Raw genomic sequence first — 27,372 nt, forward strand, 5'->3', positions numbered from 1 at the left:
TTCAATCTGTTAATAACACAACTGCTTCTTTTCATTGCTTGTGATTTTTCAAAGGATTCTCAATCCTTTGTGGATTTACAATAAGCAAATTGGAATTTATATATCCATTATTGGAAGAACACAGAATTGAATCATTTTGCCAGATTTTATCCTGGAACATTCCCCAGTTGCCCCGGCTCTTAGAAGGAAAAATAAGGAAAAGTGTATAACTGTGAGTTTGGGAACTCTTAACCTAGCTGTTCCAGAAAGCAAATCTAAACCAAGATGTTTTTTGTTTGCCCATATGTATCTCAAGCTCCCCCTAGTTCTACTCACTGTTGTGACTGCTTTGTGACTTCGGATATGCATAAGAACAAAATGCAACGGACATGAAGAAAAGCCAAAATGCCATTTAGTTTGCTCGTAATGCCATCTAGATTCATGGCCAGGACATGCATTTACATCTCCCTCCTGTATTGCTCATTCGCTTATCCCCTACTCCCCATGAACAAAGAATCGCCTGTTTCCTGAACAGTTCAAACAATATTGTTCTCATCTGTTCTATCCTAACCTCAAGTGCTTAATTACTCTCTACATTATGATCCGTGGTTTCCTTAATATTCCCTGGTTGTTTTCCTGTTCCGTGCGAAGGACTCTGCCAGATATGGCTGCACAGAGATGGCTGGCAGAGAGACACCACCTCACACAAAGCCACGGCAAGTTCATTGAGACACCGAGAAGCCTCAGCATGACGTAATCAGATTGCCTTTTACCCAATGAAATTTGAGAATCAGCCTCAGAAGCTCTCTCCACATTTTAATGAAATGAAATCACTTTTTCTGCAGTGAAGATGTTTCCAAATGAACATATGTCTTCATATCATTCCTGCGACAGACACAGCAATGTAATGTACACACATATTCCTTTCCATTACAGGGGTAAAATAATTCTTTTGGGCATTTTAGCTCTTCACAGTTTCATGTTAATTGGACCCTCCAGTGTTTTATTTAAGACAGATCCCTGGATCACACTACACCACGTGAGGAGTGGCTGCTTATGTTGATAACATTAAGAACCGCAAAGAATTCCTCCTTTATATACATCCTCCAGTTGGCACTGATCACATCCTTGACCTCTTGCAACCCATTAGCCAGCTGCTGATGTGTCGGCTCTGCGCTGTCCAATTTACACGTTATCTCCACCTGAATTTCCAATTTCAAACCTTGCCAAAGGGTTTGGAAAGAAGAAATTCTGAAAAAGGACGGCCATGACCGGGAGAGGGTGTCAAAAGAGAGACAAGAACAAAGACTAATTGAGCACGCTTAAATTGCCATGTATTCCTGTCCAAACCTTTCATCTTTAGCAGCAATAAGGGAGATTATTCTCTGCTCTGTGAACAAATAATAATTGACTGCTCAGAATGTGTTTCTTACCTGGAGACAGTCAGTAAAACAGACAGAACAACAGCAATTGTAACATTCATTCTGTGTTGTAATAAAGAAATATGAAGGCAGTGCAACTCCTTGCCAGTTCCAGCTTAATAAAATATAGGATTCCCTTTCAGTGTGTGCGTGTGTGTGTGCGCGCATGTATGTGTGTGTATATGTGTGTGCGCGCATGTTTGCGTGCGCATGAGTGTGTGTGTATGTATATGTGTGTGCGGGTGTGTGTGTATGTATGTGTGTGTGTGTGTATATGTGTGTGTGCGCATGTGTATGTGTATATGTGTGTGCGTATGAGTGTGTGTGTGTATGTGTGTGTGTATGTGTGTGCGCGTATGAGTGTGTGTGCGGGTGTGTGTGTGTGTATGTGCGTATGAATGTGTGTGTGTATGTGTGCGGGTGTGTATTTGTGTGTGCGTGTGTGTGTGTGTGTGTGTGTGTGTGTGTGTGTGTGCATGGGTGTGAAAGTGGGAGCCAATTAAGGTACAAACATTAAAACAGGGAGATCATTTTCATTAAATCTACTGCTGCAAAATATTTATTTGCAGATAAGCAGTCGACTGAAATCTAACTCGGGGACATCTATGCCAAGCGGAAGTTGTCCAATTGAATATTAAAAACTGATTCCAGCAATAAATAATAATCAAAGCGAGGAAGCTGAAACTATCACAGATCTGAGAACAATCATCATTGTACCGTGAGTGGCCGGCACGGTGACACAGTGGTTAGCGCTGCTGCCTCACAGCTCCAGGGTGCCGGGTTCAATTCCCAGCTTGGGTCACTGTCTGTGTGGAGTTTGCGCGTTCTCCCCGTGTCTGTGAGGGTTTCCTCCGGATGCTCCGGTTTCCTCCCGCACTCCAAAGATGTGCTGGTTAGGTTGATTGGCCATGCTAAATTGACCCTTAGTGTCCCCGGATGCACAGGTTAGAGGGATTAGTGGGACAAATATGTGGGTTTACGGGGATAGGGCCTGGGTGTGAATGTTGTCAGTGCACTCGATGGGCCGAATGGCCTCCTTCTGCACTGTAGGGATTCTATGAATCTATGATTGTACAGTGATGATATGGAAAATGATTAAAGAGATGCATGTTACACATGTATCCCACGCTGGAGCTACCATTCCTCAGTTAATCTTTCTGAATGTGAATTGTTTTCACTTTTAGGATCTTTTCTCAGAACCTTGTTCCTTTGTCTCTAATCGTCCCTCAAGTTTACAGATCAGTCGTACAAGGACATCCTTACCTTCCAAAACACCCTAAAATCTCTGAGCCTTTGCTGCATTGTGCAAATGATATAGATCCTGGCAGGCGGAGCTTGGCTACTTGCATGACAGGATCCAATAACGCCAGCCACATAAATAAAGCGCTCCATATATCTGGAACTGACTTCACTCTGCGAACATGTTACACTGGCGGTGAACTCTGCAAACCTAGTTTCTTCCCACATTTAAAAGTGTAATAGCTTCCATCCTCTGTAACTATTTCCGTTTGTTGTCAGTACACGCTTAAACTCCCATTAGCCCAGAAACAACATGCTGCCTCATCCCTTTCTATTTAAAATGCCAGGTGATAATTCAAACATCGGCCTTGGACATCAATCTTTTCCAGTTCTTTCCTATTTAGTTGTCTTATTGAACCATTAAGGCAGGAGATTTTCACAACCTATTTCAGAAAGTTACAACCCTTTATGCCTAATATATCGTAATGCACATCGGTGACGCATTCAGCATTAACTGAGGAGGGCTACAATAATAACTTGCATTGATATAGCACCTTTAGCAAATAAAACGGGCAGCACGGTGGCACAGTGGTTAGCACTGCTGCCTCACAGCTCCAGAGACCTGGGTTCGATTCCCGGCTTGGGTCATTGTCTGTGTGGAGTCTGCATGTTCTCCCCGTGTCTGCGTGGGTTTCCTCCGGTTTCCTCCCACAGTCCAAAAATGTGTGGGTTAGGTGCATTGGCCATGCTAAATTGCCCCTTAGTGTCCCGGGATGCGTAGGTTAAAGGGATTCGTGGGGTAAATATGTGGGGTTATGGGGATAGGGCCGAGGTGAGATTGTTGTCGGTGCAGACTCGATGGGCCAAATGGCCTCCTTCTGCACTGTAGAGTTTCTATGATTCTATGAAAAAATGTGATTTCAAGAAGAAATTCGATATAGCTCTTGGGGCTAAAGGGATCAAGAGATATGGAGGGAAGGAGGGATCAGAATATTGCATTTGATGATCCGCCATGATCAAGATGAATGGCGGAACAGGCTCAAGGAGCCGAATGGCCTACTCCTTGTCTAGTTTCTATGTTCATGTTTCTATAAGACAATCCCAGGCGCTTGACAGAGGCATTATATAACACAGAGCCATAAAAGGGGAGACTAGAGCAGATTATCTCACATCTTAGAGAAGGGGACACAGAGGTTGGGAGAGGTTTAGGGAGGTGGAATTTCAGAGTTTAGGGCCTTGGCTGCTGAAGGAACGGTCGCCGAAGGAGGAGCGATTAAAGTTGGAGCTGCCCGAGAGGGCTGAATTAGAGCAGTGCAGATATCTTGGAGGAGAGGGAGAGTGGGGACAGGGTGTGGCAGTGGGTTAAATTTAATATCATGGGGTGGGATCCTCTAGCCTTCCCGCCGTGTGCTTCCCGGCAGCGGGAGGCGGCGCGGTGTTGGCCGGCAGTGACATCGCCTGGTCCTGCCGCTGTCAATGGGATTTCCCACTGAATCCACCCCACATTGCCGGGAAACCCGCGGCAGGGGGTGCCCCATTGGCGGGACAGGGGGATCACCCGGCTGGAACAGCTGGACAGTCCTTTCACCTTGGTTTGAATCCAGCTGTGGTGGAAGAAATGAGAGTCTTCTCTCCAGCTGTGGCAGGCCGGGGTGGGTGGACTTTGGTGGATGTGGGGCTACGAGATGGAGAATCAGACCCAAAAGCTGAGGGGGAAATCAGGACAGTTTGAACGGATGAAGCAGTCAGTCCAGTCCTGAGGTGAGGAGCTGAGATCTAGCAATGGGCGGAGAATAAAGAACAGCTCAAGAAGTAACTCAAGAAATAACTCAAGAACAGCTTCTTCCTTGCTGCCATCAGTCCAAAGATGTGCAGATTAGGTTGATTGGCCACGCTAAATTGACCTTGGTGTCAGGGGATTAGCGGGTAAATATGTAGGGTTATGGGGATAGGGCCTGGGTGGGATTGTGGTCGGTGCAGATTTGATGGGCCGAATGGCCTCCTTCTGCACTGTAGGATTCTATGATTCTATGATCTGAATGGACCAACCTTGTATAAGTTTTATTTGTTAGTGTTACAAGTAGGCTTACATTAACACTGCAATGGAGTTACTGTGAAAATCCCCTAGTCGCCACACTCCGGTGCCTGTTCGGGTACACTGAAGGAGAATTTAGCACGGCCAATGCACCTAACCAGCACGTCTTTTGGACTGTGGGAGGAAACCAGAGCACCCGGAGGAAACCCACACAGACACGGGGAGAACGTGCAAACTCCACACAGACAGCGACCCAAGCTGGGAATTGAACCCAGGTCCCTGGCGCTGTGAGGCAGCAGTGCTAACCACTGTGCTACCGTGCTGCCCTCAGCTGATCTTTCTCTACACCCTGGCTACACCCACACTACATTCTGCACTCTTTCCTTTCCTTCTTTATGAACGGTATACTTTGTCTGTATAGCACGCAAGAAACAATACTTTTCACTGTATTTAATAAATGTGACAATAATAAGTCAAATCAAATCAAAAAAGGCAACTTATCCCAGTGATATATCTGAAAGTTTAAGATCTAAACCAAGATATGGTTCCCCTGCAGAGCACACAGATTAAAAACCGAACAATGGCCAGATTTGCTTCTGCAATGAAATAAGATATCATCTTGTGTTTTTATTTGAAAGATGCTGGCAAACTACGGCAATCTGTGGTTAAGTGCGCACTGTGGACTGGTCTATTAATACCTCTTTCGTGGAATATCTCTTGGCTGTTTTAAATGGAATTGAACTGAGTTAATGCTGGCACTATGGAAGCATTCTGTGTCTATTTTAAATTGACCACAGTAGATATCTCTCTCTCTCTCAACTGGGAAAGACATCACCCCCCCCCCCCGCCCCCCCCTCGCCTTTGCCCCCGCTCCCCGCGCCCCCCCCCCCCCGCCCCGGGCCCCCCCCATCGCCTTCGCCCCCGCCCTATTAAAGAAGACATTGCAGCAACCTGCCACACACTCCTGTCCGTCTCGTTGTTTGGTGCTGAGCAACTCAGATTGTCAATGATGCCAGTACGTACGCAGAGAGCAATCTCAACCCCAGTCCCTGCTCTTTGCAAAGTGGATATATTGAGACACATGAACAGTTGCAAATGAAGCAGAACTGAGACCCACATTCAAGCGTGTTGGTCCCTGAAATTAGACCTTGTTGGGTTGTTTTAAGGCTGTAAAATGGGTGTAAAACAGACACAGCGAGGACTAATTTCAGGGACCAACCACCTTCATCATAGAATCCCTACAGTGCAGAAGAGACCATTCGGCCCATCAAGTCGGCACTGACTTTCCAACAGAGCAGCTTACCCAGGCCCTATCCCTGTAACCCCACATATTTACCCCAAAAATCCTCCTAACCTACACATCTTGGGACACTAAGGGGCAATTTAGCATGACCAATCCACCGAACCAGCACATCTTCGGACTGTGGGAGGAAACTGGAACACCCGGAGGAAACCCATGCAGACACGGGGAGAACGTGCAGACTCCACACAGTGACCCGAGGCTGGAATTGAACCCAGGTCCCTGGCACTGTGAGGCAGCAGAGCTAACCGCTGTGCTACCGTGCCGTCCACAGTTGTTCAAACCAAAGACATCTAATAGAAATCCATAACAAAACTGGGGCGGGCAGTGGAATGATTCAGAGACACCACCCACCAACTATAACATGCATTATGCGGAGCCTTTATGGGTAAGTTTTAATTATTTTTCAAAGAATTGATGGGGAGCCAGGAAGAACTGTCCCAGTCCATAGCACCGCTCATCACTGCTTACAGCTCCCCCACACCCACAGGAAGCACACAGCTCCCCACACACTCGGGGTCCACACAGCTCCCCCCACCCCCAGGGACCACACAGCTCCCCCCCCCCCCACCCCAGGGACCACACAGCTCCCCCCACCCCAGGGACCACACAGCTCCTCCCACTCCGAGGGACCACACAGCTCCCCCCACCCCTAGGGTCCACACAGCTCCTCCCACCCCCACGGGCCACACAACTCCTCCCACCCCCAGGGACCACACAGCATTCCCCCACCCCTAGGGTCCACACAGCTCCTCCCACCCCCAGAGACCACATAGCTCTCCCCACCCCTAGTGACCACACAGTTCCCCCCCACCCCCAGGGTCCACACAGCTCCCTCCACCCCTAGGGACCACACAGTTCCCCCCACCCCCAGGGACCACACAGCTCTCCCCACCCCCAGGGACCACACAGCTCCCCCAACCCCAGGTGCCTCTATTGGGCCAATGGGTTTTGATCGTGTACCATCAAGTCTCTTTGATTTGGGTTTAATAAAAGAGCGGAATTTTCCGGACTCTCCTGCCGGCAGGATTTTCCAGTTCCGCCAAAGTCAATGGATCTTTGAATGGCTCACCGTGTTCTCCAGCAGGGCTGGAAAATCTCACCCAAAGTATCAGGTTGCTGCTTCCTGAAAGACTTAATTACTTGTGCACACCTTGTAATTGTTGGCCACCTGAATTGAAATTGAAATATATCGGGGGCGATCTTACCTTCTCGTCCCGCCAACCAATGGGTGGGCTGGGCCAGTAAGATCACACGAGAGGTGAAAAATCAAGTTCGTGCCTGATTTCCCACCTCTCGCAATCTTATCGGGTCCAAATATCCGGCAAAATCTCAATATTTAAATTCATTTAAATGTGGATTCGACCAGAGGTGCGGGGGGGGGGGGGGGGGGGGGGTTGTGTGATATCTGGGGGAGGGGGTGTGGGGGGGCCAATCGCAAGCGATCGCGGGTGGAGGTGGGCGGCCGATATCCAGGGGGTGGAGGTGACTGACAGACCTGCGCACGTGCGATTGCGCCCTCTACTGTCAGCCGCCAGCTTTCTGGCATGCTTAGGCCCTGCCCCCTCCCCCACTGGCGGGAAACAGATCGTCATTTTTTTTGCAGACAGAGGCATCAAGTTGGACTTGTGGCCTTGCCAAATAAAATGGATCTAGAACTCTCCCTGGTTCGGGATTTAGAATATTTGTGGTAACATTGACCCCGTAGATTTTATTTACAGGCAAGAATGAGGGCGCAAACAAAGAACAAGGTTCAAAGAACAATTGCACTGTTAAGAATGCAGCCTCCTGGCAAGAATTAACTCAATGCATGATCTATCTTCTTAAACTCTTAAAACCCCACCCCAGTTTCCTTTTAGTGAAACAATAAGCTCTGCAGAAGCTGCGCAATGTTAGAATTGCAGTCTGAACCTGGGAGGGTAGCCAGCAAACTTCTGGTAAGAACCGAACTTGCCCACCTGGTAAACGCCTCGGGAGATGCACCATGGTCTAAACAGCAGCTGCACTGCACGGATGTGACCAAAACGCCAATTCCTAAGGGCTCGAGCGGTGAGGTTCCAGACCACACTATCCCAGTTATACAGCAAATCTTCAAAGCTGAATAGAACTGTAGCCATTGCATTGGTAAGCGAAACCTCCTTCAGTTCAAACTGATTCTCTTGAGTGTTGCTCCCTTGCCGATACTGTAAATTGAAAATGACACTCCAACTCTTTTTTCACCTGGTGTACAGTTTCTGGAGCCAAAGGGAAAGAGCAGAAGCCAACATCAATTTTATTTCTTTCCCATCGGAAGTGTTCCTCGGAGAGCTCCTGGGCCATCCAGAGCAGGACCAAAACCAGATCAATTTCAGCGACCGGGTTCAGCAGTGCATCTTCAGCTGTTACAGATTATTAAGTGCGAGACTCTGATGAGAAATAAAAGGCCACTCCCCAGTGCTGACTTTGTTTTTCAAATGGGAAAGTTAACATTACATAAAAGGAATGCACAAAAACTTCAGCCGGACGGCTTGGCTGCCAGAACTCTGTCCCGGGAAAAATTAACTCTCGACGTTGTTTTACTGCCAACATTCCCTTGACATTCCACTTTACTATTTAGGGTCAATGGCTCCAAGCAGCATATGGACACAGAGCCCCAGTAAAACAGAGGAACAGAGCAGAGATTGCAGACTTTAAACTGCTTGTTAGTTTGCATCTGAGAACAATAACTTCACAAAATAACCATAAAATGGCAGATTGTTGCCACCTTTAAGACATTCTAGCTCCTGTTGCCGGAATTAATTCCTCCTTAATCGCATTCCGTAATCATTCCCGTCCGCTCGAGATAGAAACTGTTGGCCAATCACCTCGGCCTTCAACATTCTTTCCAAGACAGGCCACCAAATCCTTCATGGAATCCATTCCTTCGCATGGCCATTGATTACACTAAGATAACTGGAACTTTAATCTATTTAAGCTATTCTGTTTCATCCATTTTCATTTGTTACAGGGCAGGCCTTCACAAAGGATTTACATTTTCACATCAGGATAATGTGAACCTGAGCATAAAACCGCCTGTAATCTCTGGTGATAAACTCTCAGTAGATTGTCAATCTGTGGCACACCAGAGAACGTATACTTTAATATTGCTTACCGTACATGCACTGCTCACTAAAGGGTTGTATCATTTTGTTTTAAACCATTTGCGATTGCCAATTAAAACTCTAATCTTGGTTCATGTATTTTTTTCTGCTGGCAAGATTTTCAGGAACATTCATATTGGGCAGGGTTTTTTGCACATCCTGCCACACGTTTCAACTGGGCATGGGCAGCACGGTGGCACAGTGGTCAGCACTGCTGCCTCACAGTGCCAGGGACCCGGGTTCAATTCCAGCCGCAGGTGACTGTCAGTGTGGAGTCTGCATGTTCTCCCCATGTCTGCGTGGGTTTCCTCCCACAGTCCAAAGATTTGATTTTGATTTTATTTGATTTGATATATTATTTGTCACATGTATTAGTATACAGTGAAAAGTATTGTTCCTTGCGCGCTATACAGACAAAGCATACCGTTCATAGAGAAGGAAAGGAGAGAGTGCAGAATGTAGTGTTACAGTCATAGCTAGGGTGTTGAGAAAGATCAACTTAATGCGAGGTAGGTCCATTCAAAAGTCTGATGGCAGCAGAGAAGAAGCTGTTCTTGAGTCGGTTGGTACGTGACCTCAGACTTTTGTATCTTTTTCCCGAAGGAAGAAGGTGAAAGAGAGAATGTCCGGGGTGCGTTGGGTCCATGATTATGCTGGCTGCTTTGCCGAGGCAGCGGGAAGTGTAGACAGAGTCGACGGGTGGGAGGCTGGTTTGCGTGATGGATTGGGCTCAGTTGATTGGCCATGCTAAATTGTCCCTTAGTGTCAAGGGGATTAGCAGGGTAAATACATGGGGTGACAGGGATAGGGCCTGGGTGGAATTGCTGTCTCTGCAGGCTCGATGGGCTGAATGGCCTCCATCTGTACATTAGGGATTCTAGGTAGAGGCTTCCTGCCTTTGGCCAGCGCGAGATCTTCTGGTCCCACTGTTTGTCAGTTGTCAATGGAGTTTCCTGTTGAATGCACACCCCCCCCCCCCCCCCTCCCCCTGCCCCCCCCCACACCCCCCTGCCAGAGGGCTTGGGAATTGCAAATGTTACTTCCTTTCACTCCTTAGAAAAGGTTGAAAAGAAATTTGATTACGTTTTTCAAAGTCACGAGGACCTGAACAGAGTAGGGAGGGAGAAACTGTTCCAGTTGGCAAAAAGTATTGAGAAGCAGAGGAGATGGATTTGAGGTGAGTGGCAAAAAGGACCAGAGGCAAGATGGGGAGAAAGGTTTCAACGCAGCGAGTGGTTCGGATCTGGAATACACTGCCCGCGATAGTGGCAAATTCAATCAGGGGAATTGGATAATTATCCTGAAGAGAAATATTTGCAAAGTGTGGACCGGGTGAGTTGCTCTTACAGAGACAGTGGGCTGAATGGCCTCCTTCTATTCTGTGATCTATCTAATCTTAACACCATCGATTTTAGGGGCTCTAAAAGTACAAAGATTTCCCGAAGGCTCACCTGAGGTATTGTACAACCCACTTTGCCGCAACAAGAAGCAACGTTCTTTGGTCCAACCGTTATTTTGGTCTGAGTTCATTATTGATTTGGTTTGGCAGAATCATTATGCAGGATACATGGCACAGAAACAGGCCATTCAACCCAACCAGTCCATACTGGTGTTTATGTTCCAATCGAGCATCCTCACATCGTTCCTCATCTAAATCTATCATCACATGCCTCCATTCCCTCCTCCCTCAGAGACCTGTCCAGCCTCCCCTTAAAATAATTCCAATGTCTTCACCCCAACCACCCCCCCAACCCCAATCCCGTCCCCCAACCCAACACCCTCCCCCCCCAACACCAACCCCTCCCCCCAACCCCAACTCACCCCCCCAACCCCAATCCCCTCCCCCAACCCCAACTCCCTCCCCCCCCAACCCCAACCCCCTCCCCCCCAATGCCAATTCTCGGGGTCCTTTGTCACGAAATTAGATCCTGGCCTTTCGGGAGTGAAATCCGGGATCATTTCTCCACATAAAGGGTGGTGTGAGTTTGGAATTCTCTTCCTCAAAACCGGTTGATATTGTGTCAACTGTTCAATTTTAAATCTCAGACTGATGGTTTTTGATTTGATTTATTATTGTCACATGCATTGGGATACAGTGAAAAGTATTGTTTCTTATCTGCTATACAGACAAAGCATATCTTTAATAGCAGGAGAGGTGTACTTTTCTGAATGGAAGGCTGTGACTAGCGGTGTTCCACAGGGATCAGTTCTGGGACCTTTGTTGTTCGTAGTATATATAAATGATTTGAAGGAAAATGTAGCCGGTCTGATTAGTAACTTCGCAGATGACACAAAAATTGGTGGAGTTGCGGATAGCGAAGAGGATTGTCAGAGGATACCGCAAGATATAGACCGGTTTGAAACTTGGGCAGAGAAATGGCAGATGGAGTTTAATCCGGATAAGTGTGAGATAATACATTTTGGAAGGAATTATACAGTAAATGGTAGAACCCTTAGGAATATTGGCAGGCAGAGAGATCTGGACGTACATGTCCACCGATCACTGAAAGTGGCAATGCAGGTGGATCAGGTAGTCAGGAAGGCATATGGCATGCTTGCCTTCATCGGTCAGGGCATTGAGTATAAAAATTGGCAGGTCATGCTGCAGCTGTACAGAACCTTAGTTAGGCCTCATTTAGAATATTGTGTACAATTCTGGCTGCCACACTACCAGAAGGACGTGGAGGCTTTGGAGAGGGTACAGAAGAGGTTTACCAGGATGTTGCCTGGTCTGGAGGGTATTAGCTATGAGGAGAGGTTGGATAAACTCGGTTTGTTCTCACTGGAATGAAGGAGGTTGAGGGGTGACCTGATAGAGGTTTACAAGATTATGAGGGGCATGGACAGAGTGGATAGTCAGATGTTCTTTCCAAGGGTAGAAAAGTCAAGTATTCGGGGACATAGGTTTAAGGTGCGTGGGGAAAAGTTTAGAGGAGATGTGCGAGGCATGTTTCTCACACAGAGGGTGGTGAATGTCTGGAACACGCTGCCCGGGGAGGTGGTGGGAGCAGGTACGATAGTGGCATTTAAGGGGCAACTAGACAAATACATGAATAGGATGGGAATGGAAGGATACGGACTCTGTAAGTGCATATGGTTTTAGTTTAGGCAGACATCATAATCGGCGCAGGCTTGGAGGGCCAAAGGGCCTATTCCTGTGCTGTACTGTTCTTTGTTCTTTGTACATAGAGGGGAAGCAAAGGAAAGGGTGCAGAATGTAATGTTACAGTCATTGCTAGGGTGTAGAGAAAGATCAACTTAATGCAAGGTAGGTCCATTCAAGAGTCTGGCAGCAACAGGGAAGAAGCTGTTCTTGAGTCGGTTGGTACGTGACCTCAGACTTTTGTATCTTTTTCCCGACAGAAGAAGGTGGGAGAGAAAATGTTCGGGATGCGTGGGGTCCTTAATTATGCTGGCTGCTTTGCCGAGGCAGCGGGAAGTGTAGACAGAGTCAATGGATGGGAGACTGGTTTGTGTGATGGATTGGGCTACATTCACGAACTTTTGCAGTTTCTTGCGGTCTTGGTCAGAGATTTTTGTCAGCCAATGGTGTGAAAGGATATGGAGCAGAAACAGGCTGATGGAGTTCGTTCACTGATCAGCTATGGTCTCAGTGATTGGTTCAATGGCCTCCTCCTGCTTCAATATTTGTGTGAAAAATGTCCTCCATATTGTGCATCAATCAATAAGAGTTACACCTTGGGGATGATTTTGACGCAAGGCAGGTCATATTCATTCATTATCCATTATAGAGCTCTTCCGATTGTTAAAATATATCTGCATCCCGTGCACTATCCCCCAACATCAAAATTAACTTCATAAACTCAGCTAAGAAGTCTCACAACACCAGGTTAAAGTCCAACAGGTTTATTTGGAATCACGAGCTTTCGGAGCACTGCTCCTTCATCAGATGATCTCCATCTCACCTGGGGAAGAAGGTGGGCAGCACGGTGGCACAGTGGTTAGCTCTGCTGCCTCACAGCGCCAGGGACCCGGGTTCAATTACGGCCTCGGGTCACTGTCTGTGTTGAGTTTGCACATTCTCCCCGTGTCTGCGTGGGTTTCCTCCGGGTGCTCTGGGTTTTCACCCACAGTCCGAAAGACGCGCTGGTTCAGTTGACTGGCCATGCTAAATTAACCGTAGTGTCAGGGGGATTAACAGGGTAAATATGAGGGGTTATGGGAATAGGGCCTGGGTGGGATTGTGGTCAGTGCAGACTTGGTGGGCCGAATGGCCTCCTTCTGTAGGGATTCTATGATTCTATCTCCACATCAAACTCAACTAAGTCAGAGCGTATAATTAAAGTTTGTTTTACAACAGTTAATTACCAGTACAACCTATATTCACATCTCGGACGCAAATCATCATTGCACTAAATGGAAGCACTAATCCTCCGGGTTGTATTGTCAACTTTGACAGAATCCTTGTGGTCTGCATTTATATACCACACTCATTTCTACACATGGGAAACTTTAGAACAAACTGACCTCACAAATTAATGACTCAAGCAGCGAGATCAGTGTCTACATTCTTTTTTGATATCTCGCATTTTTCTAGTAACTCTGAAGCCGCAAGGTCCTGTGATATAAACAAACAGCCCAACCTCCTGCTCCGAAAGCCTCTTAAACTGCTCAGCGATGTCAAGCCACACAGCTATTTCCAGACGCTCTTCCCAGTGGCAGATGTCAGCTCACAAATATTTTCCATTTATTTGCAAGGGAATAAGAGTCAAGGGTTAGCTGCTATTTGCAAACAAAATTATTTTTAGACAGCATAAAATCTTCAAATGAGAGCTACCAAAACAGGGCGGCACGGTGACAGAGAGGGCGGCCCGGTGGCACAGAGGGCGGCATGGTGGCACAGTGGTTAGCGCTGCTCCCTCACAGCTCCAGGGACCCGGGTTCAATTCTGGTCTTGGGTGCCTGTGCGGAGTCTGCACGTTTTCCCCGTGTCTGCATGGGTTTCCTCCGGGTGCTCTGGTTTCCTCCCACAGTGTGGAGATGCCGGCGTTGGACTGGGGTAAGCACAGTTAGAGTCTCACAACACCAGCTTAAAATCCAACAGGTTTATTTGGTAGCACAAGCCACAAGCTTTTGGAGCACTCCGACAGTTTGTAGCGCTCCGAAAGCTTGTGGCTCGTGCTACCAAATAAACCCGTTGGATTTTAACCTGGTGTTGTGAGACTTTCTTACTGTGCTTCCTCCCACAGTCCAAAGATGTGCAGGTTAGGTGGACTGGCCATGCTAAATTGCCCCTTAGTGCCCCAAGATGTGTAGGTTAGATGAATTAGTCATAGGAAATGTGTTGGGTTATGGGGATAGGGCGGGGGAGAGGGCCTGGGTAAGATACTCTGTCAGAGAGTCAGTGCAGACTCGATGGGCTGAATGGCCTCTGCACTGTAGGGATTCTATGAATAAAGGACAGAACGGATAAACAACTGAAATCCTGAATTAATGTATCAACCTTGATTACTTCTGACAGCTGAAAGGTGGGATATCCACAATGTGCTTATTATTGTAAAACTATTTACTGGGAGATAAGAATTACAAAGAACAGTTTGATTCAGTTTAGAGGCAGGGTCTCAGTTCACCACTTTCCTCATTTAGGATTAGCACCAGGAGGCCGTCTCCTGGTCTTCAGAGTTTGACTGGGAGGCCTGATTGTGGAGACGGATTACGTGGCTGCCACTGGGAGTTTGTGTCACAAGGGGCACAGTGCCAGGTTCAGCTGCAGTGCCCGAGAACGGGTTAATTGCCAGCGCTCAATATCTGGCCTCACACACAGTCAAGAATCTGGGTGAGGTGCCAAAGTCATAGGCCGGACTTTTACCTCACCCCACCCAGGACAATTAACCAGGCAGAATGGCAGAGGATGCTGTGCCCGTCATCATCCCACCCCCGCTGGTATTTACCAGCAGCGGACTAGATGTTGGGCAACCCTGCTTTGGGAATCAATCCACTTCCAGGAGGCAGTTCGCGCTTCTTAATATTTTAATGAGCTTATATACATCTATATATATGAAATATATATATATTATATGTAAGTTGTTGTTGTTACATGAAAGATGGAAGTGCGTCTTTCCAGCACTGCTTGTGGGTCAGGAGGAAGAGGAGGTGCTGCCTCCCAGTAGCCCCCCACCTCCCTGATGCAACTTGCCTGTGCCCCTCCCTCTAATTAGACACCTCCCCTGATATCACTGACCTTCTCGCAACCTTCTGCTGTCTCTTCCCGAATCTCTTCCAGCCCCCCATGAAAATGTCTCAGCTTCAGCCTCCAACTCACACAGTACCATTCCCCACCTGCCCCAAGCGACCTTCAGGTAACCTCTCTGCTCCTCCTCTCTCTGTGGAGTGGGAGACATGACCTATACCTCCGTCTGGCCACTGAGCGGGAAACCCGCTGAAATAAACCCCACTTCAGGCCAGAACCCCTGCCCCAGCTGGTGATCCCAACCCAGTAAATCCCAGTAAATCCGGGGCCTTCGTGTCCACCTCATTCCCTTTTACCCACCTATCCTCATTCTCACCCATTAGACCTCAACAAAGAACAAAGAACAGTACAGCACAGGAACAGGCCCTTCGGCCCACCAAGCCTGCGCCGATCACGTTGTCCTATCTAGACCTAACCGCCTGTACCCCTCCTTTCCCTGCCTGCTCATGTGTCTATCCAGATAAATCTTAAATGTCGCTAACGTGTCTTCCTCAACCACCTCACTTGGCAGTGCATTCCAGGCCCCCACCACCCTCTGTGTAAAAAACTTCCCCCGCACATCTCCACTGAACCTTTCCCCCCCTTACCTTGAACTTGCACCCCCTTGTAACTGTCATTTCTGCCCTGGGAAAAAGCTCCCAACTGTTCACCCTATCCATACCCCTCATAATTTTATAAACTTCTATCAGGTGGCCCCTCAGCCTCCGTCTTTCCAGGGAGAACAATCCCAGTTTATTCAACCTCTCCTCATAGTTAATACCCTCCATACCAGGCAACACCCCGGTAAACCTTTTCTGTACTCCCTCCAAAGCCTCCACATCCTTCTGGTAGTGTGGCGACCAGAACTCCACTGGCCTCATCAGTCATAAACCCTCCCCAACTACTTGCATTTTTATAGCACCTCGCAATGACATAAAATATCCCAAGATGCTTCACAGGAGCGTTGTCAAATAGCTTCCGACATCAAATCAGAGTCAAGGAAGAGGAAGGTTTCTTAAAGGAGAGGGGAGAGAGATGAAGAGGTTTAGGGAGGGAATTCCAGAGTTAGGGACCAGGAGACTGAAAGCACAGCTGTGAATGGAACAGCAAATACAATCAGGGATGTGCCTCATCTAAGTGTTTGAAGGAAGTTATCCGACTGTGAGGCAGATAGTTTTGGAGGCTGGCTCTATCCTTCCTAAGGCCCACATATCAAAACCTTTCTGCACAATCCAAAGGTTAATTAGATTAGCCATGTTAAATTCCCCCTTAGTGTCCCAAGATGTGTGGGTTAGGGGGATTCGTGGGGTAAATATGTGGGGCTACAGGGATAGGGCCTGGGTTGGATGCTCAGTCAGAGGATTGGTGCAGACTCAATGGGCCGAATAGCCTCTTTCTGCACTGTAGGGATTCTATGATATTGATCGGGGGAGGAAGCCGGTTGGACGGTTTGTTTTCTTCGCTCGCACTTGGACAGTAATCACAGTGACAGTGACAGCTAACGGCTGGACCTTAAACCCCGCTGCGGCCTGTGGCTCAGTGTCAGAGCAGCTGCTCCACCCTCCCACTGAGGAGCCTGGTTTTGTTTCAAATTATTTAAAACCTGATCTGGAAAAGACAGAGATAGACAGAGGGAAAGTGTGAGAGGGTCAATAATATCGACAGGTTACTTCACTGGACTATTTCAAAGATGGCTGACAGCATCGTGCTGCTCCTGTACCTGGTTACTCTGTGAGTGAGAGACAATTGTCACTGCGACCAGCTCTGGCTCACTGGATAACACTCTTCTTCCTCGGTCAGAGAGTTGTGGGTTCAAGTCTCGCTCCAGAGAATTTAAATTCCCCAGAGTTGGGATTCCCACATATCGATATAATGAGCGATCCCCAATCCCAAATGGTAATGAGGAATAGCTGCAATGAAGAATCACACCCCGCCATTAGACTTTGCTGTTTACTGTCCACTGTTGTGTAGCGGCTGTGGTTCGATGAGTGCCACTCTAGCCTCTGAGTCACAAGGTTCCAGGTACAAGCCCCAAGCCACAGCTTGAGCTTGCGAATGAAGGCTGATGGTACAGTGCAGTACTGGGGGAGTGCTGCACTGTCAGAGGTGTTACCCAGAAAGATACCCGTTGAATCAAAACGCAATGTAGGTTGTGGAGTCAAAACTCCCCTAATCCCTCACCCTCAGCTGTGCAATCCACCTCAGGCAAAATCAGGATCTAAACTGTTGCAGGAAGTAGTTTGGCACTGGAAAGTTATTAGAAAGAAGTGATAGTCTATAACTGCTCTTAAAAGTACTTCATGTTTGATACAATAGGCTGGTTAAATATGGTCCATTCTCTGCCTATTACGAACAGCTGAAGGGACATTGTTGCTGAAACATGAAGGAACCAACCTGCACTTGGAAAACCCAAAATATCCACTGTTAGATGTGATTCTGTGATTGGGCATCACTTGCTGAACAGTCCTGAGTGCACTCACACTTGCACTAATCAATTTGACATTATTCAATTGAATTCATAACGTGGCTCATTTACAATTGCTAGAAGCCAGACACAGAGACCAGGTCTCCGCAAACTAAAGGAATATGCTCAAGCCCTGTGCCTTTTTTGAATTACCCTGGAGCTCGGGGCACCGAAAGTTCCCGATTCATTCTGCCATGGCAACACCCCAGCCAACCAGAGTTGACTTACCAAGCGATCAGCACTTTTTCTTCTGCACGATAAATTGTGATTGTTTAAAACTCGACATTCTTGCCTTTGTCCTGATGAGTGCATGGTAAAAAGCTTCGGCAATGTGTCTCTTTTCAATAATATTCAAGTTCTACCAAGTGGATGAGTTAACTTTTGCAATCCCTTTCATGACCACTGGAGGTCTCAAAGTGCTTACAACCAAAGAAGGACTTTCGATGTGCAGTTACTGTTGTCGGAAACACGGCAGCCAATTTGTGCACAGCAAGCTCCCACAAACAGCAATGTGATAATGACCAGGTGGTCTGTCCTTTTGTTTGGGGAGTAAATATTGGTTAGTCAACAGGGAGAACACACTGCTCTTTGTCAGAATATTGTTATGAGATCTAATGGCCAGGATTTTACGATCTCACTTGGGCGAGTTTCGTAAAATTCCGCCCGAGGCCAAGAGAGAATTCCGTTCTGCGAGTCTTGCCCAGCCCGGAATCGGCCGGTAAAATTCGGGCCTATACGTCCACCTGACAGATGGGGGCTTAGTTTAACTACAAATTAATATTCACCATCATGGTACATAAATGGTCCTCAAAACTGAAAGGTGATTTCTTTCAGCTTTTATGTAAGTTACATGGTCCTAAAAATCTTTTTAGCTCAAGCCCATCTTTGAATTGCGTGGTTAAAAAGTTGCCGTTACGGTGTGAGCTGTTACGGTGTGAGCTGTTACGGTGTGAGCTGTTACAGTGTGAGCTGTTACGGTGTGAGCTGTTACAGTGTGAGCTGTTACAGTGTGAGCTGTTACGGTGTGAGCTGTTACGGTGTGAGCTGTTACAGTGTGAGCTGTTACGGTGTGAGCTGTTACGGTGTGAGCTGTTACAGTGTGAGCTGTTACGGTGTGAGCTGTTACAGTGTGAGCTGTTACAGTGTGAGCTGTTACGGTGTGAGCTGTTACGGTGTGAGCTGTTACGGTGTGAGCTGTTACGGTGCCAAGTGTAGTCATTCCAGTCACAAGCGTTTTGTAAGATTGTTGCACGCAATTTCACGTGGGCAATTTTGACCAACCTTGACCAAAGATTAAATGGAGAACAGCTGTAAGACACGGACAGGAAATCTGGATGAAAACTTTGAGACGCAGTTTTGCAGATTTAATTTATAAGAGCCATCAAGCAGCCCTTGTGGATTGATTTCTGCACAAGATTAAAGTAGGCAGTCAACAGTGAAGCCTTTCTGATCCCGGTTTAGCAGCGTATGATTCATCACAGACTTCCCTCCAGAGTGCTGCAGGCCTGAGCCCCAAATACAGCACATCAAAAACACCATTCAGTATTCTTCAAGCCACACTCATCTGCTCCAAACAAAGAGCTCAAATGTTAAGCGACAGTATGAAGTTATGTTCCTTCCTGTCAACAGAGAGGAAGTTCCCTCCATTAATAGGCTGATTTTGAACAATGGAATCTTCAGTTTAGTGGCTGTTTCGGTCAGGGAATGATGATGTACATTAGGTCATAACTTCAGGAAGAAATGAAAGAGCACATAAGGGGAAAGAAAAGTTCACACATCAACCTCCACCATCTGTGACTAGAATATGGTGTCATTCAGCACACTCCAAAGCCACAATATTTACTGAAAGCTTTTTGTATTTGACCTATTGTCCTGCACTCCCTCTCTGACATCTCTACAATCGTTTCCTCCTTCAAGGATTTATCCAATTCCCTTTTGAAAATTGCATCCAAGCTCTTATCCCATCACCCAGACTTTAACCATTCATTGACCAGAACCGTTCTTCCTCATGTTGCCTCGCAATATTTTTGACAATTACTTTAAGTCTGCTTCCTCTGGTTATTGTCCATCCAGCCATTGGAAACAGTTCCTTACTCGCTCTAAACCTTCCATCAAAACCTCTTAGTCGTCTCTGCACCAAGGAGAACAGCCTCAGCTTCTCCAGTCTCTCTGAGTGACATTCATCCCTCTTCCCTGGAACCATTCCAGTAAATCTGTGTAAGGTCATCCCATTTCTAACCTTCCTGAGTTGCAGGCAAGAGTTTAGGGCAGTGCTTCCCAAACTTCATTCCATCCTCACCCAGTGTTGACAATTGGCATATCCCAGAATGCCAGAGTTGGGGGTTGGGGGGAGGGGTGGGGGGCTGGGTGCTGAGGCAGCGATAGGAAGTGATGATGGTTTCTTATCCCTCCTGCCGTGTCACAGGCCCTGCTGGCGGAGTTCAGTTCTTCAGTGTGTGCTCACTGTTTCACATCAAGAAAAATATCCTGTAGTGAGCTTGTCCCGTGGCCTAGGAGCCGAGAACAGATTCTGTTCCAACAGACACTCCTCTCCACGCTCCCTATCACTGCCTGAGAGGAGGAAGAGCCCACGACCCCAACTGCTCGTCCCACCACCCCACCAGGATATGCGACCCTTAATTTGGGAACCCCGGTTAAGGGTATAATGTTGCTCAAATGGCAAGAGGAATGTTTAAAATTTTCCCCCTGCTCCCAAAGAGGAAATCAAGTCTTATCCAAAAGGAAGGAAGGGATTAACACTCGGATGGAAAACCGCGAGTCAGATTCTCAGTGGAGGGGAGGATGGGTGTGGGGGGTTTGCGGGGAGGGGGTGGGGGGAGGGGGTGCGTTTGCAGTTTGACTGCACTGGCTGTACCCCTCCATGAGTCCACCCACAGGCCAAAGGATCGGAATCTGATTGGCTGCCTGCTGACAAGCACTGGGGAGTCAATTATCTACAAATTAATTTAATTTTAGGGTTTATTTAGGCCCCCTGACTGAGATTTCAATTTGCAATGTGGGCCGTCCACATCGATTTGGACCGGTCAACATGGTGGGCTCAGGGTGGTAAAGGCAGGGGCGTGGATGTGATTATCCACACGAGGGACCCCTCCTCTCAATGTGCCCATCACAGTCACTGGGGTACAGTCCCCAGTTGGCACTCCCATGGAGGAGCCGTTGGAGAATGAGAGGAAGCTTCCCAGTCTTACCCTTCGCAGTCTCCATCTTCACATCAACCACTCCCACCTCAGCTGCTGGAGTTGCTGATTGGTCAGCGAATTGCTGGAGGGGATTCCATTGGTCCTCCAGTGTCGCCGGCCATCATTGACTGGACAGCAAGCCTACTCTTTGGCTTTTAATTGGTCATGTTTTAAAAATAGTGGTGGGTGTGTCAATAACACGGACTCTAGAACCAGTCCCCATGTCAGGGTTATCGAATGGAAATTGAGGTCGAGAATCGGAGTGGGGAGGGGGGGAGTTTAGGCCAACAACCTTTCATCAGAACTGAGAGAAGTATAAATGTGAGGTAATGCATTCTGGAAGGTCTAATACAGATAGGAGGCTACCTCGTTGAATATGTTTAAATCACGGATAGATGGATTCCTGATCGGTAAGGGAATTAGGGGTTCTAGGGATCAGGCGGGTAAGTGGAACTGATCCACTTCAGATCAGCCATGATCTTATTGAATGGCGGGGCAGGCTCGAGGGGCTAGATGGCCTACTCCTGCTCCTATTTCTTATGTTCTTATGTTCTTAGGAAACATGCAGTAAATGGCAGAACCCTTAAGAGTATTGATAGGCAGAGGGATCTGGATGCACAGGTACACAGGTCACCGAAAGTGTTAATGCAGGTGGAGAAGATAGTCAAGAAGGCATACAGCATGCTTGCCTTCATCGGCCGGGGCACTGAGTTTAAAAATTGGCAAGTCATGTTGCAGCTTTATAGAACCTTAGTTAGGCCACACCTGGAATATAGTGTTCAATTCTGGTCGCCACACTACCAGAAGGATGTGGAGGCTTTGGAAAGGATACAGAAAAGATTTACCAGGATGTTGCCTGGTATGGAGGGCATTAGCTATGAGGAAAGGTTGGAGAAACTTGGTTTGTTCTCACTGGAACGACGGAGGTTGAGGGGCGACCTGATAGAAGTCTACAAGATTATGAGAGGCATGGACAGAGTGGATAGTCAGAAGCCTTTCCCCCAGGGTGGAAGAGTCAATTACTAGGGGGCATATGTTTAAAGTGCGAGGGGCAAGGTTTAAAGGAGATGTACAAGGCAAGTTTTTTACACAGAGGGTGGTGGGTGCCTGGAACTCGCTGTCGGGGAGGTAGTGGAAGCGGATACCACAGTGAGTTTTAAGGGGCGCCTTGACAAATACATGAATAGGATGGGAATAGAGGGATACGGTCCCCGGAAGGGTAGGGGGTTTTAGTTCAGTCGGGCAGCATGGTCGGTGCAGGCTTGGCGGGCCGAAAGGCCTGTTCCTGAGCTGTAATTTTCTTTGTTCTACTTTCCTTTGCTCTGTTGTTAAGTCTATCTTTAATGATGTCCCTTGCTTTTCCCTGTACATGCTGTGAGCCACTTATCATCCCTTGGGCAGACAGCGACTTACTGGCCCCCATTCTGCTCTACAGGAGATGGTGTGGTCATGGACCACACGAAGATGCTCTTTGATTTTCTCTCTGTGAGAATTGTCTGTAGCCTCGGCTGGGGGGGGCGGAGGGGGGTTGAGTTATTAGCAGAGGCTTGAAAGGCAGCTGTAGAGAAAGAATCTCACTGATGTACGTAGCAAACAGTGAGAGAAAAAGGTCAGTCTGATCACCATCGGCATGTGGCACAGTGGTTAGCACTGCTGCCGCACAGCACCAGGGACCCAGGTTCGATTCCTGGCTTGGGTCACTGTCTGTGTGGAGTCTGCATGTTCTCCCCGTGTCTGCGTGAGTTTCCTCCGGGTGCTCCGGTTTCCTCCCACAGTCCGACAGACGTGCTGGTTAGGGTGCATTGGCCATGCTAAATTCTCCCTCAGTGTACCCGAACAGGCGCCGGAGTGTGGCGACTGGGGGATTTTCACAGTAACTTCATTGTAGTGTTAATGTAAGCCTGCTTGTGACACTAATAAATAAACTAAAACCAAACCTCAGTGCAGTAAACTGGCAATAGGATATGTGGGGGAGGGCTATATCCCTACAAGGAACAGGGAAGGCAAAGTTTAAGTCGCAGGCAGGGAAACTGAAACAGAATCACTGACAGGCGCTTTGAAAAGTCGAGATTTCTATGACTTGTTATTTACGTGAAACATCGGTTGCCGGGCAACTGATTTCTCACAGGCCAACAGAGCTGAGAGCGATCAGTGAATTAATTAAAGGCAGCCAGTGGAGAAATTATAAAACCATAATCCAATTAGGACTTCTGACTGATAATTTTCTTTCTGCCAAGTATTTATTATTCTCCCCGTTTCCACCCACCCCCTCAACTTTAACAGTTTGCAGCCCTCTGTTTGTGAGGGAGCTACTCGTGATTTGGAGTGAGTGTCACGCTGCCATCAGTCCATCTGAACCTCAACTCAGCTTCCTACATGAGCACAGCTAATGAGTATCAGTTGGCAGACTGGCACATTCCAAGGCCCAGGACTATGTGCCGTGGGGATACACTGACCCTTGGAGCACCCGCTGCATAGCTTCAATGGAAAAAGGATAGTTTATGCTGGAATACACCAAAGGACTGGAACCTGTGTCGAATGTCTCGTGATGTGCATTTAAAGTAATCTAAATGTAGGTACAAGCTGGGGAATTATAAATGGAAAGTGAGGAAATAGCAGGTGAATTTGAACAGGCATTTTGCATCGGTCTTCACTAGTCTAGAGGACACACATAACATCTCAGGAGTAGCCGTAAATCAGGAATTGAAGTGGAGAGAAGAACTCAAGAAAATTACAATCACCAGGGAAATGATACTGAACAGATTGTTGTCACTGTGGGTTAACAAGCCGTCAGGTCCCGTTGGGCTTAATCCTCGGATCTTAAAAGAAGTGGCTGGCGAGATAGTTGATGAGTTGGTTCTAATTTTCCAATATTCACTAGATTCTAGGAAGGTTCCATTCGATTGGAAGATAGCAAATGGAACTCCTTCATTCAAAAAGGGAGGGAAAATGTTAGAAGTCATTGTTAATGGCTTTGGGCAGGACCTTGAGCCTGCATCCTTCACCCGCGAGGTTACCGGCACGGGCTCAAGAACCGGCGAAACCCAGAAATAGTGAATCTTGCTGGCGAGATCACAATCTCTGATTTTCTTCACACCCATAACGGGCAAGGAACTGGTTTCAATATATTTTTAAAAGTTTAAATCCAATTAAGCACCGCCGCCCCCCCCCCCCCGATTCCCCCCCTCACAAGATTTTTGTACCTAGCCAGTGATGATTGGGGGTTGGGTGGGGGGAGGGGGTGGGGGTGCGGGGGGGGGGGGGGGGTGCGGTGATGCCTGCAATGATCAATGGGGGGAGAGGGAGATACCCCCGGGGTGCTCGCGAACCAACATTGGATCCTGCTTAAGAAACACTTCGATTTTAATATTCTCATCCTTGTTTTCAAATGGCTCCATGCTCTTACCCCTTTCTATTTCAGTAATCTTCAATCCTTCCAACTCTCCTGCACTCCTCTATTTCTGCTCTTGGGCAGCCCATGCCGACGCTATAGTTAAGAAAGCCCACCAATGCCTCTACTTTCTCAGGAGGCTAAGGAAGTTCGGCATGTCCACTATGACTCTCACCAACTTTTACAGATGCATGATAGAAAGTATCCTTTCTGGCTGTATCACAGCTTGGTATGGCTCCTGCTCTGACTAAGACAACAAGAAACTACCAAGGGTTGTGAATGAAGCCCAGTCCATCACGCAAACCAGCCTCCCATCCATTGACTCCGTCTACACTTCCTGCTGTCTCCGCAAAGCAGCCAGCATAATCATGGACCCCACGCACCCCGGACATTCTCTCTTCCATCTTCTCCCATCGGGAAAAATATACAAAAGTCTGAGGTCACGTACCAACTGACTCAAGAACAGCTTCTTCCCTGCTGCTGTCAGACTTTTGAATGGACTTACTTTGCATTAAGTCGATCTTTCTCTACAACCTAGCTATGACTGTAACACTACATTCTGATCTCTCTCCTTTCCTTCTCTATGTACGGTATGCTCTGTTTGTATAGCGCGCAAGAAACAATACTTTTCACTGTACACTAATACAAGTGACACTCATAAATTAAATCAATTTTCATCATCCTAGCATTGGCAGACCCTGCCTTCAGCTACCTGGGTGCTGAGCTCTGGAATTTCTTCCCTGAACCTCTCCAATTCTCTACCTCACTTTCCTCCTTTAAAACACTCCCTCATGATCAACATTTTGGTCATAGAGTCATAGAGGTTTACAGCATGGAAACAGGCCCTTTGGCCCAACTTGTCCATGCTGCCCAGTTTTTACCACTAAACTAGTCCCAATTTTCCACGTTTGACCCATATCCCTCTATACCCATCTTACCCACGTAACTGCCTAAAGGCTTTTTAAAAGACAAAATTGTACCCGCCTCTACTACTACCTCTGGCAGCTTCTACCAGACACTCACCACCCTCTGTGTGAAAAGATTGCCCCTCTGGACACTTTTGTATCTCTCCCTTCTCACCTTAAACCTATGCCCTCTAGTTTTAGACTCCCCCACCTTTGGGAAAAGATATTGACTATCGACCTTATCTATGCCCCTCATTATTTTATAGACCTTTATAAGATCACCCCTAAGCCTCCTACACTCCAGGGAAAAAAGTCCCAGTCTATCCAGCCTTTGCTTATAACTCAAATCATCAAGTTCCAGTAGCATCCTGGTAAATCTTTTCTGCACTCTTTCTAGTTTAATAATATCCTTTTTATAATAGGGTGACTAGAACTGTACACACACAAACTCTGACATCTGTCCAAATAGCTCCGAACGCAGCTTGGTAGCACATTCCCTTTGACATCAATACTGAGGAATATGTTAACGGCGCTAGATAGATGTAAGTTGGTGTTATTGGGTATTCTAACAAAGAGATCAGAGAGTTTGATATCTAAATGGTAATATTTCTACAGGTTTAATTAGTTGGTATTGCAGTTTCTATATCACACAATGGTTCCACAGCTCCAGTAGCTTTTTATGAAATGTTGATAAAACAGGGACTGCGATTCTCGAGCAACCACTTGTGCTGCCAGGATTTTTAAAAAAATTAGTATTCACCCCTTCCCATCAGTTCCCAAACTCCCGGAGTCAATCATTTCCACTACTACGCACTTGGAGCTGTGATAATCATTCATTTTTCTGCGCAGTTCCAATAGGCGATGTCTGGCTACAAAAATCATCACAACAATTCCCATAATCACCCAAATCTTGAACGAGATCTGCTTCCGAGAATTGCCATCTTACTGCACGGGATAAAGCTGTCAAGCTTCATCAGCTCTCTCATACCCGGGAGCTAGGGTTTTTGTTCGAGCAATTAAAATGATCATTTCAAAATGCTCACTCGCTTATAACAGGGACGACATGGCGGTGCGCTACCACACGTTAGTGAACAAGCTTTTACAAGCCACGAGTAACCAAGTATTATCGGCCTTCGAGAATTAAACTGGAAAAACATCGCTAATTCTTGAAAAGTTATATATTCCTTTTCAGGCTCTCAAATCCAAAGGAAGAACACTTGGGTTCCACCACATCCTCAAGAGACTGCAAAGTGTTTTCCATCAAGTAAATACTTTTAAAGTGTTGTTGTGTAGCCAAATATGGTAACTTATGCATAATAATACCTCCCAATATTAAGTCAGATGGTCAGCTGGTCTGATTTGTGTCAATGTGATTGACAAGAGAGGTTTTCATAGAATCCCTACAGTGCAGAAGGAGGCCATTCTGCCTATTAAGTCTGCACCGACTCTCAGGCAGACCATCTTACCCATGTCCTCTCCTCTGCCCGATCCCCACAGATTTACCATGGCTAATCCAGCAAACCTACATATCTTGGGACACTAAGGAGCAATTTAACATGGCCAATCCACCTAACGTGCATATCTTTTGAGTGTGGGAGGAAATCGGAGCACCCGGAGGAAACCCACGCAGACGCGGGGAGAATGTGCAAACTCCACACAGTCACCCAAGATCTGAATGGAACCCAGGTCCCTGGTGCTGCGAGGCAGCAGTGCCAACCATTGTGCCACCCTAGTTTTGTCCAGGATGCTTGAGAACTCCACGATCCTCTTTGAATAACACCAGGTCACCTTTCTACATCCGGGTGAGCTGACTGGTCCTTTACTTTAATGTCTCAACTGAAACACAGTACCTCAGGCAGTCCAGCATTCCCTCAGTACCACACTGGACTGGCAGCCTAAATTATAGGCAGAATTTCACATGGAGTGAGGGGTGGGCGTCCACTGCCACCCCCTGTGCTGTTGTCCCACACAATTTAACGTCCATCGGGGTGTTACTTGCCGAGTGCTGTATTTTCCGCCCCCATTTGTGGAAGATGTCCGTCCTCTGAGATGTACCCACGATTCAGATGGTTGATTGGCCATGCTAAATTGACCCTAGGTTTGGGGGGATTAGCAGGGTAAATGTGTGG

General features: G+C 47.2%; 1 protein-coding gene across 4 annotated transcripts in view; it reads right to left on the reverse strand.

The window, feature by feature from the left end:
- The window catches only part of frmd4a (FERM domain containing 4A), a 395,474-nt gene that overhangs the window by 356,971 nt on the left and 11,131 nt on the right, over positions 1-27,372 (reverse strand). For 2 of the 4 annotated variants that reach the window (XM_078235961.1, XM_078235963.1), the window contains exon 1: positions 7,933-8,296. The exons of the other annotated variants lie outside the window; for them this stretch is intronic. In XM_078235961.1, the coding sequence (XP_078092087.1) occupies positions 7,933-8,091 (159 nt within the window). In that variant the 5' untranslated portion in view covers positions 8,092-8,296. Of the gene's footprint in view, positions 1-7,932; positions 8,297-27,372 lie in introns of those variants that run through there. 4 annotated transcript variants of the gene reach the window in all.

Source organism: Mustelus asterias, chromosome 19 (genome assembly GCF_964213995.1).
Source record: "Mustelus asterias chromosome 19, sMusAst1.hap1.1, whole genome shotgun sequence".
In the NCBI taxonomy this organism is placed as follows: Eukaryota; Metazoa; Chordata; class Chondrichthyes; order Carcharhiniformes; family Triakidae; genus Mustelus; species Mustelus asterias.